Raw genomic sequence first — 19,630 nt, 5'->3', positions numbered from 1 at the left:
TATATATATACATATAAATTTTTGACTAATCAATGTGTGAGAGCTCTAAAATATTGTCGAAACAATCATTTTCATAGCTACGTATCTGAATAATTAAATTATTACAGAAAAAATTATATATATATATATATTTATATATATATATATATATATATATATATATATATATATATATATATATATATATATATATATATATATATATATATATATATATATATATATATATATATATATATATATATATATATATATATATATATATATATATATATATATATATATATATATATATATATATAGTATTTTAACTTTACACTGTGTTTTATTTACGGAGACTCAACAGAAACCCTTAAAGATGAAACACCGTAAAATAAAAAAACATTTGAGAGTTTTTGACTTTATTTGATATTTTTAACTCATTTCTTATTGCTCTGTTCTTTTAAAAACATTGAGCTCTCTATTTTGTAGAATAAATTGTTAAAATGAGATTTAAAAATAAAGAGTTATTAGGTAATAATGTAATTTTTATGATATGTTGCTATAAAAATAGCTTTTATGATTGGATTATTAGTCACTATGACTTCAATAAAATCTTTTTTGGAATAATTTACTTGCATAAACTAGCAGCAAAGCAGTAGAACTTATTAACCATTTGTTTAAGCATTCAATATGAATACATGCCTTGGCAAAAATTTACAGCAGTTAAACAATTCATGGTACAATGTTTATGTGAAGAATAGCTGTTGCCCTGTTTACAATAATCACGTGGCATTTCACAGAAAAACTCAGTAAAATCACCTTAATCAACTTAAAAGAGTAATAAGCGCTCATGAACTAGCTGTTTTTCAATGTTCAAAACAAATTGGTTTCTTTCGTGTAATATCTTTGGTTATGGAACTCTAGTAACTTAAATCATATTTTGCTGGACCAACAAAAGCAAATAATGCCCATATACGACTCTTTTTTTATCTTTAAACACTAATGTTTTACTGATGTTGTTCAAATCTCTAATTTCAAACATATGAAGCTATGTTTTTAATTTAAAAAGTTTTAATTTGCTTTTGCCAGTCTGTCTTTATTTCTTAAATATTTCCAGATATAGGAAACCTTATAAAAAATGTTTCCGGAGGTAATCTATCACTATATCTAGAATCTGATTTACAAATTCCCTAAGAATAATACTTTGTAGGAGCTTTGCTCTTCACGTTTATCAAACTGTTGTCCCATAATCACTTGCGCTACATTTAGTTGTTCTATTTTTAGAGCACAAACGGTACGCGCTATTGATTTCAAACAAAACATTACGTCATAAAGGTCTCGTACTCGTCACAGTTATATATTAAATTATTATGCAAAAGAAAATATTAAGTAATTAAACCAGGATTATTTTTTTATTTTAAAGAGAATGTAGAAACAAAAGCGAATAATTTTTTATACTTTTACATAATTCTCGTTTATTTACATTCTCTCTCATTTTTTGAGTACTTTTATAAGTAATGCAAAAGAACTCGAGTTTTTTTAATCTATTTAGAAAAAAATTACTTGTTATCTAAAACACGAAATCCCCAAAAACTCTTGATCAAGTGGGTTTTATTTATCTCCAATAAAATACAATGAAAGTATATGCGAAAGTATAAAAAATAAAATATGGATATGGAATAACATCAAAAAGTTGCCTTTGGATATGCGTTCAAAAAAATTTTAATATATTACAATTTAGTTATTTAAAAGAATTGCTAAAAATGAAAAGAATAGCATCCCAGTGGGCATGCGTAGTCCGGAGGTCGTCCATAAGACGTCTCCTGGACGTCCAGACGTCCGATGGACGTTTCCCGGATTATTGAATATGGCATATAGCAGATTCCTAGATTATAGAATATGGCATATAGCAGATGGCATATAGCAGATAGCATATGGCATATGGCATATGGCATATAGCATATAGCATATAGCATATAGCATATAGCATATGGCATATAGCAGATGGCATATGGCATATAGCAGATAGCCTATGCTCATATTTGAAAAAGATATGAATGTTTTAACCAATTTCACCTTAATAATGATTCAAAAAGTATTCATAATGGTGTCTTAGTTCTTCACAGAGGGTCAAAATTCTAAAATAAAAAATGCATTTTTAATGCCATATTACAAAAACCTAATTAATTAAAATTATTTCTTCACTTTTAAATTATTTCAGGCCTTTAGGCTGTAATAGGTTGTTATATAACGATCTTTCAAAAGTATACTTCTTTAACTTTTCATTTTAATGATGACTTTTCTCATTTTTATTTTACATTTATTTTCTTTAGCATTTTAAATGTCACTAATACATGTCTATTTAAAATGACGTTTAACATTGCCTATTAACAATAAATAAATATAAACAAAAAAACAAAAAACAAATAAGCAATTTTATATGCATTTTTTAATAAAATGTATCATTGATATTGTTTGACAACAAGGAGTTTGGTAAATGTGATAAAACATAGCTGTAAAAAGCATTAACGATAATTTCTTAAACAGTATCAAAACGTATGCAAGGACATTAATTAAAATGTTTCTTTTCTTTAAAATATCTTAGGTCTTTAGTCTGTAATATGTTATTATATAACAATTTATATTTTTCAGATTGTTTATATCAAAACTGATTGATTGATTAAGGTTAGGATTACTCCCCGCTTCTTTTTATTTCATAAAAATCAAGTTTATGAGAAACTAGAATTATGAGCCCTAAAATCTTAAAAAATATTAGGAGGATAGTTATTTTTCAATAAGTAAACTATTATATTAAGAGTTGGAGGAATTGGATTTCCTACTTTTTCACCTGCATATTTATATCATCACAACACATCTTACTTCTCATTTCTGATGTAAACTAAGCACCGACGAAGCACCGACGAAGCACCGGCGAAGTTCGTTTTACTTCGCCTCCTGAAGTTAAACGAATAGCCAATGTTTGTTAAACTTCGATTACGTTAAACTTCGATTAGTTTAAACAAATAGTACTATTCGTTTAACGAATAATATTAGATCTTCATAAAACTTTATAAATAAATATAGAGTATAAGCGACGATAGTGGAATAGTAACGTAATGTGGAACACTGGTGTTTTTCAGAAATTGTTAGAGGCATCAAAATTCTAATAACTAAATATCATATGTGATGGCGTTTTAAGTTATTTGATCACGTAGCCATAATCTCATGTGCAAAAATAATCTTAAAATATCGCAAAAATTGCGGCTTATTAATTTAACGGCATGTAAGTTATAACTAGGCAGTGCCCTAATGTGGAATGCCATGAAGGTGAGTATTCTACATTGACAAATTATGGTCAATGTTCATCTTTCGGATTGAAATAAGTTCACATATTCTGTTTCATTGTTTTTCTGTGGAGTTAAGTACTATTGGTAAATATAATAGCTAGCAAAGCTAGCTATTCTGCATTAAGTAAATCAAGTATCTCAACAATATTCAAGGGGAAGTGTTTACTCGCTCTGTCAAACAAAAACCTATGGTAATTAAATCATTCCCGATGACTGAGATCAGCGAGTAGACTTTTACAACTACATATTGCAAGCATGGATCCGTTGACGAATCGGAAACATTTAGTCATCTGCATCGTGACAGTTTATTCATCTGTTTACTGCAGTTTAAAGATGCATTACTTAGACAAAGATGGCTTTAGGCATCGCTTTAAATCTATTCAGCAGTCACGTTACTTATCGCAGGAGTTGTGAGATATTGTAGATGTTATATTACATTTTTGTGTTAAGATTGCAGTTCACCTTTAAAGCACGACTTAAAAAAAGTTATTCACTGCGTACTTGTTTTGAAGCTTAACTTAAATGCACATTGGACTCATCAACTGTAAAGACAGTTAAAAAAAAACCGTAAATCAAAATTTGACTATTGAGTTGAAAAGATTTTCCTGCGGTGGAGCGGTAATAGGTGGAGCGGTGTGTCAAGTATGTATGCGGTGACAATAATGAGGTTTTTGTTCGATTGTGTTTAAATGCACGCCACGTCTGACAATTTTTTAAGCTGCTTTTATTTCATGGTTTTGAATAACCGTTTCAAATGTTCAATTACTATAATCACCATTTTAAATAAAGTAAAGCTGAATAAAATGACATAGTAAGTGCTTAAAAGCTGACATAAAAAAAGGTTACAAGTTTTACATTCATGACATTTTGTAAAATGCTACAGCTGTTTGAAATATTTAGACTTTTTTTTTTTTTAATATGAACATAATGTAATGACCGTACTTTTTATTTTTAGCAGTTTTTTTAAGTAGTGTATGACAGAATAATAAACACTTTGATAAAAAAGATTGAAAAATGTACATGACCTTTAAGACGTAATGCTTTGTTTGAGATGAAAGTTATTGATGTCATTAAGGTGTTACTAAACCAATAATTAAAAAGTTTCACATAACTTTTATATAGCTTTAATTATCAAAAAAAAAAAAAAAAAATGAAACTAGAAGTTTTGTATATCAAAAACTAAAGTATACAACTTTCAAAACAATTTTAACAAATACTTTTTTTGGCTCGCTTATCCAAACTTAAAAACACAGAAAAAGAAAAATACGCATAATGCCAAATAACAAGAAAGGATCATCTATTTGTTTTAAAACTTTATCACTACAAAGATCCCATATTGATGTAGGAGTTGTAGTAGAAACATGTGTTGAATACTCATAGTTTGGGAGTGAAAATAAGTTTACCATATTCAACCAGCTGCAAATGTTAAGTAGTGTAAATATCTGTCAGTGTTTCATGAACCGATTTAAATTGAAACCTAATTTTAGTGCACCTCCTGCATATGAATATAATGAATGTACCCTGAAATTTTCATTGTAATTGCACCTTTGGGTCTTTAGGTATTGTATTTTGCGTAATTGTGTATATTGAAAATTTACAAATGTTAAAAAAAGCGTTTTAAAAAACAATAAATTTTGCAAATCGACTACCATTGACAGAATATGCTGCTTTTTCTAATCTGATGTTTTTTTAAACTTATTTTCAAAGATTCATTAGGGCTTTATGTTTAAAAAGACTAAATATTAAAATAAAACTTTTCTTGTATTAAATAATACAAGATCTTGTATTAAAGAATACAAGTTTTATTTTAGTTATAAATTGTAAGAACCATTGTAAATTATAAAAGGGCTCAACCGGGATTCGAACCCGGGGCCTCTCGCACCCAAAGCGAGAATCATACCGCTAGACCATTGAGCCACAAAAATGAGGGGCTCGTCTATAATAACATAATGTATCTTAATCAATCAAGCATAACGCGATGAAAACGAAAGTTGCTCTTTCGTACATATTGTGAGCTAGATTGTTTGGCATACTTCATAAAATGTTTCTATATAATGTCGCACTACAATATAAATTTGTCATAAATTAAATTTAGGCAAGATTTCTTCAACATTTAAACAATGTTTGTGATTTTTTTTTTATGATTAGGTCGTATTTTTTAATTTTAAATACAGTAATAGACATTTTGATGTAAAAAACTTAGGTTACTCTGGTTCCCTCTGGTTTATTTTAACACTTTTTTTAATAAATACATAGAGTCAAAAAAAATCAACAAAAAATTTCAAAAGAAGTCAGTGAAACCCTGATTTTTTAAATAATTTTGTCGTATTTTTTGATTGTTCTATTTTTTTTTTTTTAATAAAGTTCTATTTAAATATTATAGTGTTTAAATAGAACTCTAGACTTTATATACAACCATATATGGTTGGAAACCCTGATAAACTAAATAATTTATAAGAATTCTATTGGCACGTATTGAGCAACAATATATCTATTTAATATAAATAAAAATAAAGTAAAATATTTGTACAATTTAGTTCAGGTTTTCAAAAGAAATGAGATATTGATTATCGATTATATTTTTAAAAAATGTTCAGGCATTATGGAATTTACATTCATACTTTGTATGACTTTGTGTGTCTTCGTGTGACTTTCTGTGACTACATGTGATTTCGTGTGACTTTGTATGACTTCATGGGACTAGACAGACTACTAACTTGTGTATTAGATGTCCAACAAATGTGACAAAAAAACTTGTCTGAAATATTGCATGCACAAAAGTTTATTGCAATCAATCATACATAAATTTATTTTACTTGTTTAAAGAATAGTGGAAACTCAAAGTGTTTCACATACAAATTTTCAAAGATCGTGATGTAATTGATGTGTCAAACGTTCAACCTATAGGGTTTTATGTTGTCTTCGGAAACGAAGCATACTTTTTGTTTTTAAGCAAGTTATTTTCTGAAAAATATTGAAATGATGTTTTCTTTTGTTTTTCTTATGCAAAATAATATCAAACAAAAGTACATTAGTTTGTAAAAAGTATAATATGTTTTTAAAATTGTTTCATTTATCTATTATAATATAAGTAAAAGAATTCCATACATTTAAATATTCATCAATGCTTTTTACAACCATGTTTTATCTCATTTGAAATGGAATAATTGAAGAACAAGTTAGTATTCTGACTATACTAATTTGTTCTTCAATCATTTCAGTTCAAATACTCTGTTTGAAACTATGAGCTTTAAACTCAAAAATGGTTTAAAGCCAATAAACTGTCTTTGAACAGTTAAAAAACCATTGCTACACTTTTCCTTGAAGCAAGATAAGCAATTAACTTGATAACTTATAAAAAAGAAATACTTCGAGAAAATAATCCAAAATTATTAGGAACTGTACTTAATGAAAATTTATCATGGAGAAACTATTTAGGTCTCATAAAATCAAAAATATCTTCTGCAATAAGTGCGTTGTATAAATTGAGATATTTACTGGATATTAAATCACAAAAAATGTTGTACTTTAGTCTTGTTCAAAATCATCTTTAATACGGTAATATTGTATAAGCAAATACATATAAAACAAGGTTAAAAAAATTACAAAACTACACATGTAAAGTAATAAACTTTATGAACAAAAAAGATTGTAATAAAACAACGTGTAATGAAAACAATGAAGGTCTTAGATATAACTTATATATTGTTAGATTCTTTATGTATAAGTTTAAATATAACCTTCGATCAAACGCTGACTAAATTTTTTTTTTTTTAACAATTAATACCTTTAGTTTATTGTGGAAACACATTTTATAAGTGTTATTTATTTTTGTAATGTATAGTTCATGCAATTTTTTAAAAAAGATTTTTTGTAGGATATATATGATAAGATTGTGGTGATAATCTTTTCATTCGTATCTTCTTTAAGTTAATCTCTGTTTATATATTTAATGTGAATTTTCAGTTTTTTTATTAAATTTTTGTTATATGAAAAACTGTGTACAAATTTGCATGTTCAATGAGCATATTTATTTTTAAAACAGGTTCAGGTATGCTTACGCAAAAAGTTTTAAGAGGCGAACAAACATGCTTTAACGATAACGTGGGCTTTCTTTTATATTTTGTAATAAAAACAAAATAACATTCTACTGTTCTGATACATACATATTTTTGTTTTGCACCAAATTAACACAACAATTATTTCAGGATTGAAAAAGTTGTCCCCGGGAAATCCCGGTATATTCCGGGATTAAATAGAAAAAAACGCAATTGTAGAAAGAGAAGCATAAGAAGAACTAACGTTTTAAGTACTTATCAAATGCTTAAAAGTGATTAATTTAATTATGATATAAATAAAGTACTTCATTCATTAATGAAACTAAGTAATTTAAATTATACAACAATACTTTAAAATGATAACACAGTATAAATAAAAATAATAACTAAAAATAATATGAACATGCATGAATATACATGAGTTATGTTTGTTTTTGAATGTACTACCCTAAAAAACTAAAGTGTCAATCATTTCATCCCTTAATTATATTTGATTTTTTGAACATAAAAACTTATAAGGCTTTTTCAGAATTCATACTTGTTGGCCGTATAGATAATATATAATCATATATTTTTTAAGGTGATCTAATCCATAAGCTACTACTTTCAAATAACAGTATTTCTTTTTAAATTTTATAATTTATTTTTTACCTTTATATTTTGTGTTTGTAATGCTGCCAATCTTTTTTCCATCACTTCATTTAATTTGTTCATTTTAATTGTTTTGACATTGTTCTACTCAAGTCTGTTGCTGTTGTTATATTTGCCCAGTATAAACACTTTATATTATAATTTTTTTATTTTTGGTACTTGTATTTGGTAGAAAAACTTCTGGAATTTTTTATGAAGTAACCTGGCCACGAAGATATACTAAGCTCCTTAACGGTGTTCTCCACTCTTTAATTCGGTGACTCAAGGCATTGTACAATTGCTTTCCAATTTCAGATTGTTATTCATTTATTTTTGTCAACATAAACAATTATGCATTGTCAGAAGAAATTAAAGTTGCGTCTTGTCGACAAAGTGCTACCACAGTTGCTTTATTGGGAGTAAAAGTACTACTAAAGCAGATATTATTCTACATTCTTTCTCGTTCATCTTAATTGAATCATCGATGTTGGAATCCAATTCTAAATCTAGACGTGCTGTTTTAGCACAATAGTTTTTAAAATTATAAGTTCTCATTTAAGCTGTTACATCAGATTTTGCAATCCATGATTAAATGGATGATATTTCTAAACTCAATTTTTACGTACTTTTGTAAATAATTTCTGTTTGAGAACCTTTTAAACATTTTTACAATTTTCCTGACATTTTCGTTATAATCAATAATTTGGTGCCTAATGTTAACTTTAGATGTTTCATTACTTAACAATGAGTCATTTGAATCTCGAATAAAATCTTTCTCTTTAAAAACAATTTCTACTTAAAATAACGATAACTAAAGTTTATTTAATAAACCTTATGTATTTGGATAACTTCATCAGTTGAATGGACGTAAAGTAAACTTTTGTAGTTTAATTAATAATAAACCTTCTATATTTTGATAACTTTATTAAACTTATGTAAATCACGCACATTTTTGTAATTAAATAGAGTGGACATAAAAATGAAGTTAAATACATGCAAACATTGGAATCAGAATGAATTAGAAAATTCAAAATAAAAAGGTTTTTCTTTTATTAAAAATGTTTAATCTTCCAATTAGCAAGTGCTGAAATTTTATTTATTTTTAATAATATATTAGTTTTAATATTATACTATATATACATTTTCTATATGTTTAATTGTACAAAATATGTACGATCAAACATATAAAAAACGTATATTCAAAATAGTAATGTAAATAATCCATAATGTTTATATGTTTAATCGCACATGTTTTCCAGATAAGCAACAATGTTTTTAGTTTGCATTTTTGATAAAATACAGAAAGAGGGAGAATACAAAGAAAACATTGCAAAGAGGATAAACAGCTACAAAACCAAGCAGCTACAATTCCAAAGCCTATATTTACATTTTATGATGTCTAAATTTCTTAATTACAATTAAGCTGAAACTTTTTGTACATTTACTTTTTTTATGACAATCCCAAAATCCCGGGAAATTTCTGAGATTAATCCCGTGATTTTGGGACGAACAATTTGTACGGACTCCCGGGATTTCGGGATCCCGGATTGCCATTCCTACACCTGATCATACCTAATTCACAAATACTAGTTTTAAAACCAGTGAATTAATGTATTAAACGAGTTTTTTCTTTAATAAATATTGTAAATAAATTTGTATCTTTAATCAATAAAAAGTTATTAGCATACATAAAAATTAGGTATATTAATATGCGAATCAAAAATGATGATACATCGCTCTTTTGGCCGTCGAAAACATTATCTTGCAGTACCAGCCAATCGCTTTGACACATTAAGATAGTTATTTTGCTTATGCCATAAATGACTCGTTTTTGCAAGAAAGCCACAATTATAGCAGAAAAAAGAAAGATACAGACTAATCCCAGAAGACTACTGTTTCTTCCAAAGTATCCTACTAATCACTTACCTATGAACCAGCTCTCTAGCATTGGAAACATAATTAGATATATGCAGTTTGTCAAATCTAGAAGGTCTTTGAAGTTTAAATCTACTGAGCTGTTGTAGTTTGTAAGATCCCAACTATAGATGTGATACTCTCGTAATAGATGTTTGGAACAGGGCTGGTTTTGGAGAACTCATCAGTTCTGGAGCTGCTGTCAGATAAAAAAAAAATGCAATTTTTAATTATGTAAATACAAAATAAGCAACTCAGCAAAGAATATTAGTTAAACACAAACATAAATTTAAAAAAAGTAATCAATACATAGAAAATTAATTCAATTGAGAAACAATTTTTTTTTCCCATATTATTAAGTAGGGTTTCCAACAGATTTGAACCGACAACCGAAAACACAGTTTTTTGTCAAAACCGGTATAAAAACGGTTTTGGCAGTTTTTTTGCATGATGTCTTTTGAATGATTATTTTTATTATAGAAAGGTAAAAAAATCAAATCTGTAAGTAATTAAATTTTATTTTATGATTTAGATTGTATTTTGCTGGAAAGCTTAACACGTCTTTTCATTTTCAAAATTATTCAAAATTTTAAAAAAACATGTTCGAATATCAAATAAAACACACAAACATATTTGAGTATAAAGCATTCAAATACTCAAATAGGATAGCCTCTTCTTTATATTAAAGATTTTTATTTCTTACAAAAACATACGGGTATTTTTAGTGTGTATTTTGGATTAAAACAAAATATTAACGTATAGGTATGTAATAAAAATAGTTCATTATAATGTTTCTGTTATTTTATTATTTAAAAATATTTTCATCTTCATCACGTCATCAGTTTGGAAATTTGCTGCCCGGCGTAAAATTTAAAGTTCAAGAGATGTTGAAGGCATCTGTAATAGATGTGGTTTTGTTGTAACATGCTCCGGTGGATTCACAACTACTTTGGGGAATCATACTTTGTGTCATGGAATTACTATTAGTAGTCCTTCTACTGGAGAATCAAGCAGCAGCTCAAATCCACCACCGGAAAAAAAAATTAAAACCATGGACAGTTATTTAAAAAAAAAAGCTTTAAAGAAATTGTAGATGATTTAGCTACAAATCGTGTTTCCATTAACACGATAACTTACAACAAGTTTATTTTCTAACTGATTCAATAAAGAGGAAATCATCTTCCTAAAAGTCCAACAACTGTGATAATTTTAATCCATCAAGATTTTTCTGATAAAAAGGAAGTAATGAAACAAAAAATTATCGAAAAAAATCAAATGGGACATAAATTTAGCCTAACGCATGAGGAATATACATCTTTGAGGTACAGAATGTACATTGGTGGCAACCTGCGTGAAAGCAAATGTAAGAAAACTTATAAAACTGGCCTTATTAGGATTTTTGGTTCCTGTCAAGCTGAAAGTTTAATACAAAATATTAAGGATCATTTGAATTCATTGTATCTCTATGGAAAGAAATGTAGTATGTTCTACTTAAGAAGGTGCAAAAATCAACAAGAAGTTCTTGCAATTAACGGACAATTTTTATCAGTTTTGCTTTAATTATGCAATTCATCTTGGTGTATGCGACACATTATACAAGAAATATAAAAACGCAAACGTACAGTGGAAACGGACAGTGATTCAGAAGAGGATGAACATGGAGTTTAAGATAATAATTTTAGTTTTGAATCAGTAAACAATAAGATTAATGTTGACTTCCCTAAAATTTTGATGAATGAACGAAAAGTAATGAAATTCATAAAAATGTCACCAGTTCGTATTCAAATATTTCATAAGAAAGTTACGGAGGAATTTGGTAAAGAAATTAAAGTGCATCTGAATGTTCGTCATCGTTAGAATTTTCTTTTTTGGAATGACTGCGTTTTTATTAAATCTAATAAATGCTTATTCCAGACATTTATTGAATTAAGTTCTCTTGATGTAACAAGCAAGCTAGTTTTTGAGTCATTAGGTTCATTAAATGGCGCTTTAGACCCCGCAAAAATTGCAGTGGAATTCCTTAGCAGTAAAGATGTAAATTTATCGACAGCAGATACTATTACTCAACTCATGCATGCAAAACTATGCTATGAATACAAAAATCACATCTTTATTGCATTCAAATTTTAAAAAAGCGCGTCGAATAAAGAATTAACTAAAATGTTAAGCAGTTATTAACGTGCCTAAAAGATCCTAAAGTTGTTCCATTAAAAAAAACTTTAAACTTTGATGGAAAACTTGCGTTTAGGCTTTTTGGATTTACATCTAATGATGAGAAACCACTACTAGATGAAGTACCATGTACAACATCGGAAGTTTAACTGTTTTTTTTAAAGAATGAACTAAAGGCACTTCTCAATAAAGATAAATTACACACTTAAATCTACTGATCAGTTTAAATGGCTTAAGCAAGAGTTTTTATTGTATTAACAAAATTTTGTTTGTACCAATACAAGCAAAAGAACAAAAAATCTTGAAAAAAATTTACACTGCGATTCTCTTCATAAAGCCCAACAGATGCACTAGTTTTTGCACAAAAATCAAATCACGATTATCTGATGAATCGTTGAAATCTTTAGTTTTCTTAAAATCTTTTTACAATAAAATTAAGTCATAAATTTTATTTCGAAATATAAAAATAATGTTAGAACACTTTGTTTAAATAACTTTTTAAATAAACAATGCAAGATAAACTTATATAAGTTTTAATATTTAACAAGGAAAATGGAAAACCACGGTTAACCGCTGTTTGTTTTTTTTTAAATTAAAACCGAAAGCTCGGTTTTTTTTAAATGCGATTTTTTAGAAACCCTATTATTAAGAGATAAGGTTCTAAAGCTCCATACTAAGTATGAAGTTTCAGAATCTTATTCCTTAATAACCAATCAGATCAACTTCTTTCGCAGGAGGCATGTTGTGTCAACACTGCTTCCAATACTGGAGTATTTGCTGGCGCCATTACCATTCTCACAAACATTTTCAACATCCCCTTTCTCTAGTTTTTCTGCAGGCAACACATGTTGGAGTTAAACATCTTTTATATTATGGAAGCTTTTACTGATGAGAAAACGAAGAGGTTTTTGAAGAGCACTAAATAAGAATTTCATGCCTCCTTTCGAAATAATGTCGCAAAAACTTGCTCAGAGGTGGGGTATGAACTATGGATCTTTAGTTTCTGAGGCAAGTGCGTTTACCACTGCGCCACGGCTGCTCATTCATTTTTCCTTCTAATCATAAATTATTCATTTCTGATTGTAAGTTTTTTAGTCATTTCCAGTAAACTCTCCACCTCGGTAGGTGGAATGTTGATGAATGCAAATTTAAAGGCCATTCACTGATTTTCCGAAGACCCTTTTAAAGATGATTCACCACCCTAAGCAAAAGGTGGAGTTCCATCGGAAAATTAAGTTCCAAGACAGCTTTGGAAGCCTTCTCTGCTTGGATGAGAGGCTTATGAATGCTCATGAATTACATTTAAGTATTTCATTGCCTGCAATTTGCTTCCTCTTGAATGTGAGTTGTAGAGCTGGAATTGAGTTCTTATTGATTTAATTGTTCTAGTTTTTCCTTTTGACTGCAAATTGTCTGAAGTGATGTCACACCAGCAGCAAGGAAGTAAATTGGAGTAAGACTGGATTTCTCATAAAATGTTAGCAACTTTCATGTCACACTCAATAAGAATAGTGTTCTGACAAGGTTCTTGTAGTTTTCTGGAAGGAATGCGGCTTCAGGAATGCGACTACAATTAGTTACTACTTGACAACAGAATCCAGAGATCTGGAATTAGTGAGAATTGTCGTCTTTTGATATGCAGTCTGTGTCTGTGATCTCCTTGAGCCAATAATGTTCAAGCTAAACTTCAAGAAGTTTCTTCCACCATCAATCCCAATTTTAGTGATGCTGCTTGATTTGAACTCAAACTGATGCAAAACACGAACTTTGTTCTGGATATGCCTTTTTTTAAAGCATAATTTTTTCAAACTATTTGTATATATACTAAATATATCTACTAATTTAGTAGTCATATTTAGTATATATATAAAAAGTATGAAAAAATGTTCACAAATTTCTTCAACTGCAACATGTAACAGGCCACACATCAGTGTTGTTCATGTTTAACTGAGAAATGTAAGCAGATTAATTTATGAAATAGCAGATTCGTTATGAAATAAAAAATGAAAAGCAGATTAATTATGAAATAAGTTTATGTTAATTTTATTTTATCGTGTTGTTAGGATATTTATACAAACTAAAATTTATTTGTCCTTTTATTTGGCTGAGATAAGAGCGCGATTTGTGTGAAGAAAAACTGCTAGAAAATCTTTGAATTTTGAAGTTATATTTTTTTATTATTAGATCTGCATTATTGTTTATATCAATTAACACTTTTATTTTTATATTTTTGTTTCGTATTTTTATTTTGTTTTATTTTGCATGCATTTCAAAGTTATGTTTTCATTAAATTTTAAAATTTATCAAAGATTTTTATGAAATTTAAAGATTTTAAGATAATTTTTTTATTTGGTTACATATTATTAACTTATTTTCAAGTTACTGTTAAATTGATAAGTTTTGTTAAATTATTGTTAAATTGATAAATTTTGTTTAATATTGTTAAATTGATAAATTCAAGTTATTGTTAAATTGATATCTTTATTAAACATTTTACTATTTTGAAATAGGATATTTTACTTTTATTATTGAGTGACTACCTACCTGGAATGTATAGACTGGTACTCCTGTGAATAAAAAGTAAAAATACCTACAAAAAGTATTTTAGGATCTAAATTTTTTACTCTCAAACGCTTTTTTACCTTTTAATTAAACTTTTAAACTCAAACTTTTCTTCACCTTTTAATATAACCGTTTTGCTGATAAGTACAAATATTTTACTTTTATTCATTAGTTACACATTCAGATATAAATGTTGACATTTGTACAAATGTCATTCAACTCTAACAATTGTTAGAGTTTTTAATTTAACTTTATGATGATTTTATTATGTATTAGATATTTTAGCTCTATTTTAACTATTAATAAGAGTTAAAATACAGCTAAAATGTATATGTGCGTATAAAGTAGTATGTTTACGTGTGCATTTCTGTAATATATATATATATATATATATATATATATATATATATATATATATATATATATATATATATATATATGTATTAATATATATATATATATATATATATATATATATATATATATATATATATATATATATATATACACATATACATACATATATATATATATATATATATATATATATATATATATATATATATATATATATATATATATATATATATATATATATATATATATATATATATATATATATATATATATATATATAGGTTATTATATTCTAATATATAAATATATATATGTTAAATAAATTATTATATTAATTTATATGTATGCATTTTGTGTTTGAGAATGACTGAATCTATAAATGTAGGTATAGCTTATATGGTATTATTTTTAGCACTTCCCTAAATGACTACTTCTATGCCCTTATTGCTATTGACAATAATCTATCAATGCATTGATTTTCGATTCATATATGTCTTTTTCTTTGTGTTTACTTATTTATTACATTTTTTCATTTCATATTTATCATATGATGGATTTATGCGATATAGAAGAACAAAGTATCGTAAATTTGTATGAATTTTTTAAAAACATCTACTAATAATTAGTTCAGTTAATGTCTAAACTTCAATATATCATTTTTAAGTAGTTTCTAGGCTTTTCTAAATGTGTTTCTTATTCACACGGTTTTACAAGCAAGGTCTACAAGCAAATTTAAGCTGAAAATTTTTTTTAGCCTTTAAGGAGAATTGATGTTGTTCTTTGTTTAATTTAATTTGTTTAAATATAGCAGTTTTAATAAATAAATGTTTGATTGTTCTTGGTTTTTTACTTATTTGTTTTCAGTTTCTTAAGAATTAGGCAACTTAGCTAAGCAAGTTTTGTTTTATTTTTAAGTGCAATTGGAAAGCAATTTTTTAGTGCAATTGAAAGCTATTTTTAAGTGCAATTGGAAAGAACTGAAGTGTTTTTTAGTCACTTCACACAGTATAACTGGTACTGATTTGAGTAAGTTTACTATTTTTTTATTTATTTTATATTGGATTTGTTTTATATTAGATATATATTTTATGTATTTAACATGGAAAACTGACTGTAATTTGTTGACACAAAAGTGATCAACAAATTACAGTCAGTAATTTGTTGATCACTTACTTAAAAAATTTTGTGCATTGTAGTCTAGGTTCTTTGTTAAATTAAAAATAATTGATGTAAATAAATATTGAAAAATATATTTAATAAACGACTTATGTATATAAACATTAAAAGATATGGATTTCAATAAATCTTGAGTTGAAATGTAGTCTTAGATTAGAAAAGATCACAATTTGTAAGATTCTTATACATTTTTTTATTATTCAGCTTTAACAATAGTAATGTTACTGGCAAAGCCGGATTTACAGTTTTAGGGGCCCTAGACCAAAAAAAGCCTGCGGCCCCATATTTAGAAGTAATATGCTAGTTTAAAAAAATATAGTCCTAGTTTAACGTAATTAAAAGTTTTATTTCAATTTTTTAAATATATTTTTTAAAATCTACATAATCTTTTGTATTTTTCATTAACGAAATCTTTAATCATTGACTTCATTTTGTCTGCGTTGCTTGATAATAATGCAAAATTGTTTAACATTTTTTGTGACATAGTTGATCGCAGATCATTTTTTGTTAATCTTAATTTTGAAAATGACCTTTCTCCAGAGCAGTTGGATTTCATGAAACATTTGAAAATCCTAAGAATGATTTCAGTATTTAGAAATGTAGCCTCCGTTTGTTTTTCCTTTATAAGTTTGTACAAAAACAAATGCGACAATTCAGGAACTTGAGTATTAAAATTTTTATTTCAAATACAGATGTAGATGTTCAATTTCTGCATATAAATTATCATCAATATCTTCCGTGTAGTCTTCCACCAGACAATTAACGCATGTCTTCAGCTTATCTTTGTTGAATCTCGTGTCTATTAAAAATACAATTTTGTCATTCAGTTTCTGATAGCATTGAGCTCTTTCTTTTAAATTTGTAGTAAGATTATTAATAGTCTTTAAAAAAACGTTTGTCTTGAACTCTTCACGTGGACTTAAATAAGGTTCTTCTGATCAGTTTTCACCTAGTAGCGCTTTCTTATTACGGTGTCTCTTGTAAATAATCTATGTCTGGTAACAGTAATTTTGCATCTTGTTCTATTAAATCGAATGTGTTAGTTAATCCAAGAAGATAATCTCCAAGAGATGAATAAAGTTCAGCTCATGTATCTAGAGTAATTTTTGCACTTTGCAATGATTTGGAAACAGCATTCATTCGTTGCAAAATTTGATACCATATTCTCTTGTTTTATGTTTCAAAACTTTCACACTCATTGATTTTGACCAATCCTTCCATTAATTTATTGTAGTTCTGGTGAATGGTTTTGACCGAGTCAGCATGAACGCTCTACCGAGTATTCGATAGTGATTTCAATGAACTACTTGCAAAACATGCCACAACTTTGTAGAAGTAGAGAAAAAATTGTACAGTTCTTGAACAAAACCAAAAAAATTTATTCCCTCGATGCAGCAATCTACAGCAGCCTCTCCTACTAAGTTAAGAGAATGACCTGAACATGGTAAGAATTTTGCCAGCTTATTGGACTCCAAAATTCTAGTTTTTATTCCTTTATATTTTCCAGTATATTGCTTGAGTTATCATAAGACTGGCTTCTGCAGTTGCTGATTTCCAAGTTCAATTTTATGTTTAAAAAGTCCACGGTTGCACTTGCTAAATTTTTTAAAGGTGTGATTATCAATGTGAATAAAGTTGACAAATCTTTCAATAGGCTCATTAGAAATTTGATCAATGTACCTCAAGATTACACATAGTTGATCTTTGTGACTCGCATCAGGTGTTAAATCTACTGGTAATCCATAATACTTAGATTTTAAAACATCGTCGCTGATTGATTGCAAAACTTTTCTTGCCATTAATACAGTTAATTCATTACATATATTCTTTGAGAGGTAGTTTGTTTTTCCAGAACCACTGTCACCATAACTTTTGTTTTTGGCCAATAAAGGATTTGTGTTTGGCCAATAAAGGATCAAACTGAGCAATCAACTCAAGCAGACCAATAAAATTCCCGTTGCTCTCAGACCCAAATTTTTCATTTAAACCTTTAAAAGCTAAGTTTTTTTCAATCAATGTGCAAATTACAGCTATAACTCTTCTTACAACCTCTCTCCAGTAGTTTTTTTTCTTTGCGAATTTCGTTAAGAAGTTGATCATTTAAAAAAATCTTGTTATATTTTCTGTGAAAGTATGCTAATGAAGCTTTTCTGTGGTTTGATGAGTGTTCATGCCCCTGAATTGATGCCCCTGAATTTTTCCAATCTTTATATCCTGTTGAAGCTAAAGCACATTTTGAGAGTTCAAAAAGCTTGCAGACAAAACAGAATACACAACCTAATGCTGGAAAATATATGAGCCATTCTCTATTAAACGTTTCACCATTTACTTTTTTCCCCATTAACAAGCTTTTTGAGCAATATCGATCGCGATCTTGATACATCATTTTAGAGGATTTAAAGTCATAATCTGCATTTTGACATTTTAACGAACCGTTCTCTATCCAAAATTGTATATCCTCAGCTGAAAGAATTTCCCAAAATCCTGGATCTTTTCCTATTCAATGGCAAATCGATAGGGAAACATACTCTCTCCTTATTGAGTTCCAATTGCTTGTTTAAAGTTTGAGTTTCATTAATTGAGTCCTCTACAAAATCCAATATTTTACCTCTTTACTTATGCCACAGTTTGCAAGATTAGCTGAAGTTGGTGAATTACCATGACATTCTGCTTTTAATAAAAAAACTATCAATTTTTTGATGTTTTTTTATTTTTTTTTTTTTTTTTTTTTGCAGCTCCACTTTCATAGCTTTTTCCCATATCTGTTAAAAGGTTCTGAAAATGAACACATTTAATTAATTTAATTGCTATTGTTTACGAGCACTGATTTTTCTAATAGATAACACTCCACTATTTTTTATTATTAAAATTAAGTAAAATAGCCTACATAAATAAGCGAAAGTTTGTTAAAAGTAAACAGGGAAACAAACGTTAAAAATTTATGATTACTTTTTTCCCAGCGCGCTTATTTACTTTACTTAAAAGCGTCCAAAATATCGCTTAAGTTTAAAGCAATTTAAAATTTAAAACAATTACTTTCTTCAATTACTGAGATATTTTACTTAAAAGCGTGCAAAATTTTTCTTAAAATAAACGCATTCATTTTATTTTAAATTGAATATTTTAAAACATTATGCACAAATAATAAAAAAACAAATTATTAACTACCGTCTTTAATATCAATCTGCAAAATTAATCAGGCTGTTTTGCAAATAAATGTTTACTACTATTGTAAACCTTAATTAATTAGAAAAACAGCCCTAATTATAGTTGTTTTCTTGGTTTGATAAGTTGAACCAAGTAATTCTAGAAAATATTATTTTAGAAGGTTCTTGGTTGAACTTTTAATAAAAAAATGTAATGTTATTAAAAAAATGTCAAATGTTAAATAAAATTGTTGAGTTGATTGTTCATTAAAGTTATTATTTATAC

The 19,630-nt window shown here is 27.4% G+C and overlaps 1 protein-coding gene across 1 annotated transcript; it reads right to left on the bottom strand.

Moving 5' to 3' along the window:
• Positions 1 to 18,058: 18,058 nt before the first annotated feature.
• On the bottom strand, positions 18,059 to 18,584 carry LOC136085335 (uncharacterized). The gene is made up of 2 exons (XM_065806633.1): positions 18,245 to 18,584; positions 18,059 to 18,195 (listed from the first exon to the last, which is right to left on the bottom strand). The coding sequence occupies exons 1-2, from the start codon at positions 18,582 to 18,584 to the stop codon at positions 18,059 to 18,061; spliced, it is 477 nt and encodes a 158-aa protein (XP_065662705.1).
• Positions 18,585 to 19,630: the final 1,046 nt, after the last annotated feature.

Source organism: Hydra vulgaris, chromosome 09 (genome assembly GCF_038396675.1).
Source record: "Hydra vulgaris chromosome 09, alternate assembly HydraT2T_AEP".
In the NCBI taxonomy this organism is placed as follows: Eukaryota; Metazoa; Cnidaria; class Hydrozoa; order Anthoathecata; family Hydridae; genus Hydra; species Hydra vulgaris.
Note: the sequence above shows the minus strand (reverse complement) of the source record. Positions and strands in the feature narration are given on the sequence as shown.

Excerpts from the sequence above, each read along its gene's own strand:
- LOC136085335 (XM_065806633.1), bottom strand. The coding sequence starts at position 18,584 with ATGATGTATCAAGATCGCGATCGATATTGCTCAAAAAGCTTGTTAATG. Across the intron at positions 18,196-18,244 it reads AAAACTACTGGAGAGAGGTT|CTTTTAAAGGTTTAAATGAA; the intron begins GTAAGAAGAGTT and ends AAAAAAACTTAG.